At 43.8% G+C, this 12,300-nt stretch overlaps 1 protein-coding gene across 1 annotated transcript in view; it reads right to left on the reverse strand.

The window, feature by feature from the left end:
* Window positions 1–12,300, reverse strand: part of SNAP91 (synaptosome associated protein 91) — a 251,212-nt gene that overhangs the window by 8,586 nt on the left and 230,326 nt on the right. The window contains exon 25 of the mRNA XM_082251196.1: window positions 8,973–9,068. Coding sequence (XP_082107322.1) covers window positions 8,973–9,068 — 96 coding nt within the window. The remainder of the gene's footprint in view (window positions 1–8,972; window positions 9,069–12,300) is intronic.

The raw sequence follows: 12,300 nt of genomic DNA on the forward strand, positions 1-12,300 counted from the left end.
TTAGCCATTTTCCCTCCCCGGTGTCATGTGACTGGTTAGTGTTACAAGGTCTCAGGTGTGAATGGGGAGCAGGTGTGTTAAATTTGGTGTTCTTGCTCTCACTCTCTCATACTGGTCACGGGAAGTTCAACATGACACCTCATGGCAAAGAACTCTCTGAGGATCTGAAAAATAGAATTGTTGCTCTACATGAAGATGGCCTAGGCTATAAGAAGATTGCTAAGACCCTGAAACTCAGCTGCAGCCCAGTGGCCAAGACCAAACAGCGGTTTAACAGGACAGGTTCCACTCAGAACAGGTCTCGCCACGATCGACCAAAGAAGTTGAGTGCATGTGCTCAGCGTCATATCCAGAAGTGGTCTTTGGGAAATAGACATACAAGTGCTGCCAGCATTGCTGCAGATGTTGAAGGGGTATGGGATTAGCTTGTCAGTGCTCAGACCATACGCCGCACAGTGCATCAAATTGGTCTGCATGGCTGTCATCCAAGAAGGAAGCCTCTTCTAAAAATGATGCACAAGAAAGCCTGCAAACAGTTTGCCGAAAACAAGCAGACTAAGGACATGGATTACTGGAACCATGTCCTGTGGGTCTAATGAGACCAAGAAACTTATTTGGTTCAGATGGTGTCAAGTGTGTGTGGCAGAAACCAGGTGGGGAGTACAAAGACAAGTGTGTCTTGCCTACAGTCAAGCATGGTGGTTGGAGTGTTATGGTCTGGAGCTGCATGAGTGCTGCCGGCACTGGAAAGCTACAGTTCATTGAGGGAACCATGAATGCAAACATGTACTGTGACATACTGAAGCAAAGCATGATCCTCTCCCTTTGGTGACTGGGCCGCAGGACAGTATTCCAACATAATGACCCCAAACACACCTCCAAGATGACCACTGTCTTGCTAAAGAGGCTGAGGATAAAAAGGTGATGGACTGGCCAAGGCATGTCTCCAGACCTAAACCCTATCAAGCATTTGTGGGGCATCCTCAAAAGGAAGGTGGAGGAGCACAAGGTCTCCAACATCCACCAGCTCTGTGATATCATCATGGAGGACTGGAAGAGGACTCCAGTGACAACCTGTGAAGCTCTGGTGAACTCCATGCCCAAGATGGTTAAGGCTGTGCTGGAAAATAATGGTGGCCACACACAATATTGACACTTTGGGCCCAATTTGCACATTTTGACTTAGGGGTGTACTTACTTTTGTTGCCAGTGGTTTAGACATTAATGGCTGTGTGTTATTTTGAAGGGACAGCACACTGTTATACAAGCTGTATACTCACTACTTTACATTGAAGAAATTACACTTTGCTACAGTTTTGTCATATAATACTACAAAATGTGAGGGGTGTACTCACTTTGGTGAGAAAAAAAAAAAAATAATATTATATATATATACATACATATATACATACACACACACACTGTATATAAAATGTGATTTTTGTACTTACCGTAAAATTAATTTCTGAGTTTGACGGACTCAGCTCTCCATAAATCATAACTAGTGGGTTATATTGCCTCCTCCAGGAGTAGGACTAGACAGAACAAAAAACACCTGGCTACACCCATGGGCCGTTCTCAGCTGGTATGTAACCCCTCTGCTCTACTAATACTTAGTAGCAAGAAGTATTCGAATTATCAGAACTCCATAGAGGGGTGGGTGCTGTGTCCGGCCATGAACTCAGAGAAATGGAGTTTACAGTATGTACAAAAATCCCATTTTCTCTTTTATGAAGCACTGTGTCCGTCGAACAAATCGTCTCACACACTGCAGCGATAAGTGCGTCTACCAGTGCTTTTTCATTTGCTGCTGCGACCATGGAGGAATCATCACTATAGGCTAGATCAGGGGGTGAGATATTAAATCCCTCTGGACGGAGCATGTCCACACTCAGAATCAGATGAGACAGCATGGGTGAGGGACGCTTCCTCCTGGGCCTTTGCCTACATGCCTCTTCCACCTGGGACACTAAGGACTAAAGGACCGCTTTCAGTGCAACCATGGGAAGCTGGGGTTCTGAGGGACCTGCCACCTCCATGAAGGGGGTCAGTGGGGGAGATGTGACCCTGAGGCTCCATAAGGAAAGGAAGACCTTGCAGTAAAAAAAACAATCTTTTGGCACCACTAAAGGATCCCCTCAAGGCTCAGGGTACCTATCAGCAGAGAGATAACAGGGACCCCCAAAGACTCCCCTTACCGACTGGAGAAGCACCAAGAATTCGGACCCAGCATCAACATGGACGCTATCCCTGTTCATATGTCCTGGGCACAGAAAGAGGAAACTGAGGAGGAAGAAGAGGAGCTTTGGCAACCCCATGAGGCTTCAGTTGTTTTGAGTATCTCCTAGACTAAGGAAAAATAGCCCCCGTTATATCATCTGGCTACACAAACATGGCCTGCAAACCAGAGACCAGCCAGACTAAGGGAAAATGGCCCCCCATGACATCACCTGACTACACAAACATGGCCATGTTCCACGGTGCGGGTAATGGTCCAGACAGAACTCCTCGCCACCGGATTAGGGGAGCTGTCGGCCAAGGGACCGCTGGGACTCAGACTCAAAACCAGTCGTATGCGACCCTGCGAGATGTTTACCTTGCGGGCCACCCTCCGTCCGTGAGGCTATGTCGCGGCTGACCTAGCGCATAAATGCGGTCTAAACGCGCTCACTAACTGGGCTGAGGGGGACCACTTGATCCAAATTACCCAGCCTGGCAATTGATTGCAGATCTCCCAAGAGAAAACAAAAAAAGATGCAAGGCAGGAGAAAATTGCTAAGACCAGAGATCACAGCCGGGAGCCTAGGTCCTTACTCCTGACTAGACAGATTAAAACTGATTACCTAGAGCAGAGGGGGGGGGGGGGGTTATATACCAGCTGAGGGCGGCCCATGGGAGTAGCCAGGTGTTTTTTGTTCTGCCTAGTCCTACTCCAGGAGGAGGCAATATAACTCACTAGTTATGATTTATGGAAAGGTGTGTCGATGAATGATATATATATATATGTGTGTGTATATATATATATATATATATATATATATATATATATATATATATATATATATATATATATATATATATACACACATATACACACACACATACATATATACACATATATATATATATATATATATATATATATACATATACATACACATACACGTACACATACATACATATACACACACACACACAGCTGCAAGAAAAAGTATGTGAACCCTTTGGAATGACATGGATTTCTGAACAAATTGGTCATAAAATGTGATCTGATCATCATCTAAGTCACAATAGACAATCACAGTCTGCTTAAACTAATAACGCACAAAGAATGATATGTTGCCATGTTTTTATTGCACACCATGTAAACATTCACAGTGCAGGTGGAAAAAGTATGGGAACCCCTAGACTAATGATATCTCCAAGAGCTAATTGGAGTGAGATGTCAGCCAGCTGGAGTCCAATCAATGAGATGAGATTGGAGGTGTTGGTTGCAGCTGCCCTGCCCTATAAAAAACACCAGTTCTGGGTTTGCTTTTCACAAGAAGCATTGCCTGATGTGAATGATGCCTCGCACAAAAGAGCTCTCAGAAGACCTAGGATTGAAGAATTGTTGACTTGCATAAAGCTGGAAAGGGTTATAAAAGTATCTCCAAAAGCCTTGCTGTTCATCAGTCCACGGTTAGAAAAATTGTCTATAAATGGACAAAGTTCAGCACTGCTGCTACTCTCCCTAGGAGTGGCAGTTCTGTAAAGATGACTGCAAGAGCACAGCACAGACTGCTCAATGAGGTGAAGAAGAATCCTAGAGTGTCAGCTAAAGACTTACAAAAGTCACTGGCAAATGCTAACATCCCTGTTAGCGAATCTACAATACGTAAAACACTAAACAAGAATGGATTTCATGGGAGGATACCACAGAGGAAGCCACTGCTGTACGTTTACAGTTTGCACAAGAGCACCTGGATGTTCCACAGCAGTACTGGCAAAATATTCTGTGGACAGATGAAACCAAAGTGGAGTTGTTTGGAAGAAACACACAACACTGTGTGGCGAAAAAGAGGCACAGCACACCAACATCAAAAGGCACAGCACACTCATGTTAACTGTGAAGTATGGTGGTGGGGGCATCATGGTTTGGGGCTGCTTTGCTGGGGCCTGGACGGATTGCCATCATCGAAGGAAAAATAAATTCCCAAGTTTATCAAGACAGCTGAAGCTCAACAGAAGATGGGTGTTGCAACAGGACAATGACCCAAAGCATAGAAGTAAATCAACAACAGAATTGCTTAAACAGAAGAAAATACACCTTCTGAAGTGGCCCAGTCTGAGTCCTGACCTCGAATCGATTGAGATGCTGTGGCATGATCTCAAGAAAGCGATTCACACCAGACATCCCAAGAATATTGCTGAACTGAAACAGTTCTGTAAAGAGGAATGGTCAAGAATTACTCCTGGCCGTTGTGCACGTCTGATCTGCAACTACAGGAAACGTTTGGTTGAAGTCATTGCTGCCAAAGGAGGTTCAACCAGTTATTAAATCCAAGGGTTCACATACTTTTTCCACCTGCACTGTGAATGTTTACATAGTGTGTTCAAAAAAAACATGGCAACATTTCATTCTTTGTGTGTTATTATGCCCCGTACACACGTGCAGATTATCTGCAGACTTTTGTCTGCAGACTTACCTTTTCTATGTAGTGCAAGGGCCTGCCGGATTGCATACAAATTGAAAGTGTTTAGGTTTGACCTCATATTATATGGTTTTGGTAAGTCTGCAGACAAAAGTCTGCAGATAATCTGCACGTGTGTATGGGGCATTAGTTTAAGCAGACTGTGATTGCCTATTGTTGTGACTTAGATGATCAGATCACATTTTATGACCAATTTGTGCAGAAATCCATTCCAAAGGGTTCACATACTTTTCCGTGTGTGCGTGTGTGTGTGTGTATATATATATATATATATATATATATATATATATATATATATAGTCTTGGAAACATGGGAGGTTAGTAAGTAGGAACCTTTGTTGTTTAAATATATAAACTTTAGCACTTCATTGTTATGTAGTTAAATTAAGACAGCAGTGCATCCAACTGACAGCAATAAAATCCTGGAAGTGGTTCCAACTCTTCTGTAACTGTGCTAATCTCATTCTATCCAAAACTAGGGGAAAATATTTCCCCTTCAAAGTGGTTGTAAAGGCTGAAGGTTTTTTTATCAGAATGCATTATCTGCATTAAAGTAAAAACTCTTCTATTCTCAGCCCACCAAATACTTACCCAAGCCCAATCTCGACCCAGTGCTGTGCCTGAGAGCAGCAGCGCGGCTCTCTCGCCATCCTCACTGGACTCAATGAGAGCAGCGGGGGCCATTGGCCATTGACCAGGTTCCAAAATTGTATCAGTTGTGGATTTTTTACAAATGTTTCCATCCATGTGTAAATTTCTCTCACCCACAGGTAGTTTTAAAATGGCTGCCGCATATTTAATGAACCATGTCCTTGTAGGGGGGAGGTGCAGCCATGTGTGGATGACCTCACTCAAAGTGACCTGGGAGTGGTCAAAAGATATGACCACATCCTGTGGGAGGTCTTTCTGTCTATAGGACCTCATCTTTTGGCCCTTAAACATCCAGGATGCAGCCTGGCTTGTTTGTTCGTTTGTAGTTGGAGAAAACATGCGGCGAGGACCTTTTTTTGTTCTGTTGCTGCAGAGATCTATTGGAAAAGCTGCTGAACCCACCACCAGAGCTAAGTATTTATTCAATATTCTTGGGACAAGGGTTGTATTTGATTAAGGAGCGTATTTCTGCTGTTTACAGACCATAGGCTGTTCATGTGTTAGGCATTGTTATATCTGCCAGTCTTGTGATATGTTCCTAATATTGAAATAGTTTGTATGTACAGCATGTTTTTGTTTAGTAAAAGTACATTTATACCCTGCAGAGGTCTGAGCTTCCTTGGTTGTACTGCAAAGTAACCCTTGCTAGAAACGCAAGCAAAAAACAGTTGGGGGCTCGTCCGGGATTGCGCTATAAATTCAACTGAAGCAGACCTGTTTTCTGTGGTGTATTGTGTAGTTTGTGCTGGGTAAAAATGCTGTGTAAGCTGTTTAGGAAAAGCAAGGCTGCAGAGAGGTCTGGTGTCCAGAAGGAAGTGTGCAGCTTACCTATCTGGGCCAGAAACAATGAGTGGGAGCCTTTTGCTAAAGTTTTTGCAAAGTATGCTTCTCCCTTGAATAAAACTTCGGATGATAAAGTCTCAGATCATTTTGTAGATTTTAGCCTTAAGGGGTTTGGTTTAAGTAAAGCAGAGAAGAGGACAGTGTCCACATTGGGTTTTGTACTTTCTACATGCCATCTATATAGAATCACAGAGAAGGGAGAAGGCAGAGGATGAACTTAAGGTATTAAAAGGCCAACTAGCAGTTGCTTCAGAGTGTGTGCGTTCAACTGCTAGTAGGGCTGATGATTTGCAAGAGCGGTGTGCAGCCCTCATGACCAAATCAATTAATGCCTTAAGGGAAAGGAAGGGCCGAAAACCTGTTGGTAAAGCCAGGGTACGTGCCATTGTCACATCCCAAAACTGGGATTGTGAGGATGTCTCCTCCAATGAGGAGATAGAGTTTGATGTTTCAGATAATGACTATGTGTCTTATTCTGATGATAGTGATGATCTGAATGAGTTTCATGCAAGTCCAATAATGTGGAATAGTGCTTATGATGAACTGAATGAAGTGGAAAAGGGGCCTATTCAAATTGAGCCCAAGGAGCAGCTTGCAGTGGTGACCGAAGAAACTGCAAGCGAGGTAAAGTATTTAGGTAAAGTTAAACCTGCAGTGGCTTTGAAGTGTGTTCAAACTTCTGTAGGCAGAGCTGAAGATTTGAATGAGCGGTGTGCAGCCCTCATAAGCATTTCTAATGATGTAACAAGAGACAAAGGCCCTAAGCCTGCAAGGAAGACAAGGCCTATGGTCTCCAGAAGAAACATGTGGACTGATTTACTTAAGGCAGGGGTCCCTAAAGAGGAAATAGATGGGATCCCCACACCAGCTTTGTTTGAGAAGTGGGAACAAGTGAATGGGAATGGTTTATTCAGCCACATTAAGTGTTTCTGCTGTCATAGAATGGGGCATTTTGCTAGATACTGCCATGCTGTGATGATTGGACAACAGCAGGCCAGTATTCGCAGGACAGCACGGAGAGACATGCAAGTTTATTCCTTTCGTTGGAAGTCAAAGCCTTTCAGTGAAAATGTAACCAGGCAACAGTGGGCACCCTATAACAGTTTTGCAGTTAAAAGTGAGCAGTGAGCTATGTTTTTTGGCACAGGTGGAAGGAACATATAATCTGCTTTGTCTCTAATTTTTAAGGTACCGAGCACCGAGAGGTGGACCGGGCAGAGCAAATGACAAAACCGGATGGGATGGGACAGACCAGAAGATGAAAGCCCGAGGAAGATGCAGATGATTTCCTGATGGTGGCTTAATTGGAGTGGACTTACATCTGAGCTGCCAGGGACTTGGTCTGACCGCTCAGATGATACGGGGGTCGAAAGGGAATTTTTTCCTCCCATTGAACGGGGGGTTTATTTTTGCCCTTTCCTGGCAAAGGCTTTAAGAGATGTTGAAGTTTGTATTGCATAAACATTGTACATGCTTAAGATAATTAGCTTGTGCATGTTGTAGGCATATTTTTTTGTAAAGAAGTAGAAATGTTTGTAATGTTGGTAATTATTGCCAATGTATGGGATCAAGAGGTGGATTGTATCAGTTGTGGATTTTTTACAAATGTTCCCATCCATGTGTAAATAATTTCTCACCCACAGGTAGTTTTAAAATGGCTGCCGCATATTTAATGAACCATGTTTTTGTAGGGGGGAGGTGCAGCCATGTGTGGATGAACTCACTCAAAGTGACCTGGGAGTGGTCAAAAGATATGACCACATCCTGTGGGAGGTCTGTGTATAGGATTATAAAAGGGTCAATTTGCATGAGAAAAGCCCTGTTTTTACCTCACCTTTTGGCCCTTAAACATCCATGATGCAGCCTGGCTTGTTTGTTCGTTTGTAGTTGGAGAAAACATGCGGCGAGGACCTTTTTTGTTCTGTTGCTGCAGAGATCTATTGGAAGAGCTGCTGAACCCAACACCAGAGCTAAGTATTTATTCAATATTCTTGGGACAAGGGTTGTATTTGATTAAGGAGCGTATTTCTGCTGTTTACAGACCATAGGCTGTTCATGTGTTAGGCATTGTTATATCTGCCAGTCTTGTGATATGTTCCTAATATTGCAATAGTTTGTATGTACAGCATGCTTTTGTTTAGTAAAAGTACATTTATACCCTGCAGAGGTCTGAGCTTCCTTGGTTGTACCGCAAAGTAAGGCTGGCCATACATGTTCCAATTTTCTTACAATTTTCTGTCCAATTTTCTTGAAATTTACCTTCAAGTATGTAGTACAAAGGCCTGCCTAATTAGATACAAGTGAATGTGTTTAGCTTTGACCTCACATTATGTGGTTTGTGGTAGATCTACCAGAAAATTGTACAACAAAAGTTGAACATGTATGGCCAGCCTAACCCTTGCTAGAAACGCAAGCAAAACAAAAAGTTACACTTCTAGAAGGTTATGAAGCACAATGTGGAATGCAGGTTTCCAATTCTAATTTCTTGTAAAAAGCTCTTCTTGAAAATTCATACAAAATCACACTACACACAGTTTACAATATGTGCAGGAGCATTCCAAGGAGGACTAACGTGGCTTTGGTTTCTGTTATTTTGTGTGACCCCTGCATGTCACTAGTACTGTGTATAAACCTACTTTTTCTGACTTACATCAAAATGTGCCAGAAAGTGATTGAAAATAACTTGAAAAGGTTGATAAGCAGGTAATAACAGAAAACTGTCCTATTAAGCTTTAGTAAGATATTTAGTTTAAAAGTACATTTGAGTAGAACCAAAGCACTTACTAGACCAAACCCAGCTGCTGTGGTTGTTGCTGGCTGTGCGCTGGAAGCAGTTGTTGCTGATGAGGATCCCCCACTTCCTGGAGGAACTTGTCCTTGCTAAAAAAAAAAAAAAAACACAAAACAAAAAAAAGTAAATAATATAAAAGTAGTTGGATTTTTTACATGCAGTTAAAGTTCTTATTCGGTTTAGAAAAAGATTAGTACACCTTTATTTTTATTTCAAGAAGGCAATGATGTATTAGGTGATATTTTTTTTTTATCTAGAAATGAATCTTTTTTTGAATGGAAACCTGAAAAATGGTGATGTTTTTAGTAATGGATTAAAGCTACCTTGTGTAGGCTACTAAATGCAAGTCGGCCCCAATATTACAGTTTTCTGCATTAGCGCAACAGTGAATTTAAAGCTGAACTCTGGGTAAAAAAACTCCTTGTAGTTAGAAAGCCCCTGCCTACGAGGGTTAAATGCTAGTTTATTACCCAGAGCATGCAGAAAAAAATGGATTTTTGTAAAATCTTACCGTAAAATCCTTTTCTCTTAGCTCATCGACAGACGTAGTCCTCGGTGATACACCACCTTCGGGTTATGTTACCTCCGCAGGAGCAGGACTAGACAGGAAATTAAAAAGCTCTGGCCACACCCTAGGGGCAGTCCCAGAGGGTATATCCTCTCTCTCTCTGCCTCAGCAAATCAGTTATGTGAAAAAGCAGTGCTTAGAGAATTTAACCCAACCCAACTCTAAAACAGAGGGGCGGGGACTACGTCTGTCGATGAGCTAAGAGAAAAGGTTTTTACGGTAAGATTTTACAAAAATCCATTTTTCTCTAGCGCTCATCGACAGACGTAGTCCTCGGTGATACACCACCTTCGGGACGTCCCAGAGCAGTATCACAACTGAGGGGTGGGAAAATGGAAATCAAATCCCAATCTAGAAGGCCCAACCGGTGCCAACTAGAAGTTTACAATGCTCATCCTTAATGATGAGACTCAACCAAAAAAAAGAGAAAACAATTTTTTTTTTTTTTTACAAACAGAAAAAAAAAAACCCTCGAGGTAGACCACCGGTCTCCTCAAATTGCGGCCTGCAAAACCTTGCGGCCAAATGAGGCATCCGCCGATGCCGTCACATCAATTTTATAGAATTTTGTAAAGGTATGTACCGACGACCAGGTGGCCGCCTTACATACCTGGACCACTGACGCCTGATGGCGAAAGGCCCAGGAAGTACTGAGCGCTCGAGTGGAGTGCGCCCTAACAGGGAACGGAGGACTCTGACCCTTAATAGAATAAGCCTGTACCACCGTTTGTCTAATCCATTTGGCAATGGTCGCGGCAGATGCAGGCAAACCCTTTCTGGGGCCATCCGTGATCACAAAAAGTGAATCCGTCTTACGGAATGATTCCGTAGCTTTCAGGTATACCCTGATTGCCCGAACCACATCTAAGGAATGCAACGCATGTTCCCGATGATGCTTGGGCTGAGGACACAAGGAAGGTAGTACAATATCTTCATTCAGATGAAAATCTGAAACCACCTTGGGAAGAAAAGATGGCTTAGGATGAAGTACTACCTTATCCCTATGAATCACTAGGTATGGTGACTGGCATGATAATGCAGCCAGTTCTGACACCCTGCGAGCAGAAGTAATAGCCACCAAGAAGGCCACCTTCTGGGATAGAGTAAGCAAGGGAATCTCCCTGATGTTTTCAAAAGGAGGTTTCTGTAGAACCGACAAAACCAAATTAAGATCCCAGGGCGGTAAGGGCGCGCGGACTGGAGGAGCCAGGTGCCGCACCCCCTGGATGAAATTCCGCACCAAGGATTTGGTAGCTAAAGGCTTCTGAAAGAAGATTGCTAATGCTGAAACTTGACCCTTGATGGTGCTCAAGGCTAGCTTCTGCTCAACCCCTTGTTGCAAAAAAGCCAATATTAGAGTCACCGAATAGGTACGTGGAGGAAATCCTAAAGATTCGCACCACGCAATATAAGTCTTCCATGTGTGATAATAGACTTTGCTGGAAGTCGCTTTCCTTGCTTTAATAAGGGTAGGAATGACTGAAGTAGACAAACCTCTGTCCTTCAGTACTTGGGTCTCAATGGCCAGGCCATTAAAACCAGCGACTGTAAAGCACGAAGGTAAATTGGTCCTTGAGACCACAGACACTCCCTGAGACGAAGTTCCCACGGAACGTCTGCGACTAACATGTCCAAGTCGGCCAGGCCGGCTTGAGGAGGCCAGCCTAGAATTTCTAGGACCACTGGCGCTGATTGGATCTGAACCAGGCGTCCCTAGAGCTATCTGGCCCCGACCATCCGAGAAAGTCTGGTCGTTTTCTGTTCCCACACATTTATCAGATACCTGATAGTTATCAGGAAAAGTGATCTTTTCTGGTTGAACCTCAGGGACCGAAGTCACCCGACTAGAGGCTACTTGGCCTATCTGGTCAACCAGATCCGATTCCTGTGAGGTATCGGGACTAATCTTAGGAAAAGGTAAAGGAAAAGATCTTTTCAGGGAACGGTAACTACCGCTTCCTGTGGTACTTAAATGTTGGAAGGGAAGAATCGCACCGGTAGTAGTGGTTGATGCTCGATCTAATGTCCTGAATACCGGTGAAAACGTCCCCCCACCCTGAAACCGGGTGGGGGCGCACCTTCAGGCTGTGTACTCCTTTACTTCGGGTTTGGCTGGGTTGGTCCCCTTCTTGAACCCTCCTGGAGGAGTCTTGCCTTTCCCGCTAGTACCAGCCGGGCGCCCTTTATGGGCGGTAAAGAAAGGTCCTCGCTTGTTGCGAGGTCCCTTAGCTTTTGCAGCCTGTGGCAAAAAAGTGCTCTTGCCCCCAGTGGCATCCTTAATGATTTCATCTAGGTTGGCTCCAAATAGACGATTCCCCTGAAAGGGGAGATTGGTCAAGGTCTTTTTGGAACCTAGGTCAGCTGACCAGCATTTTAACCACAGCACACGTCTGAGGATCACTGCTAACTTAGATGCATGCCCTAATAGGGGAGTAGTGTCCAAGGCTGCGTCACAGATAAACCGTAGCCCTTGTATGATCTGTTCCATCAAATCAGATGTCTCCTGGGGAATATCTTTTCCCCTAAGATCTTGGCGTACCATCTTCGCCCATTCCGTAAGTGTCTGGGAAACTAGACCAATAACGATTACTGGTCTAAATGCTGACCCTATCAGAGAAAAGATAGTGCGGGACTCTGCTTCTATCTTTCGATCCACCGGATCCTTAAAGGACGAAGTGTCCTCCACTGGAATAACCGTGGCTTTATTCAGCCTGGAAATAGGCGGATCCACGACTGGTGGTACCGTCCATTTC

Source organism: Pelophylax lessonae (genome assembly GCF_965119305.1).
Source record: "Pelophylax lessonae genome assembly, chromosome: 3".
Classification (NCBI taxonomy): Eukaryota; Metazoa; Chordata; class Amphibia; order Anura; family Ranidae; genus Pelophylax; species Pelophylax lessonae.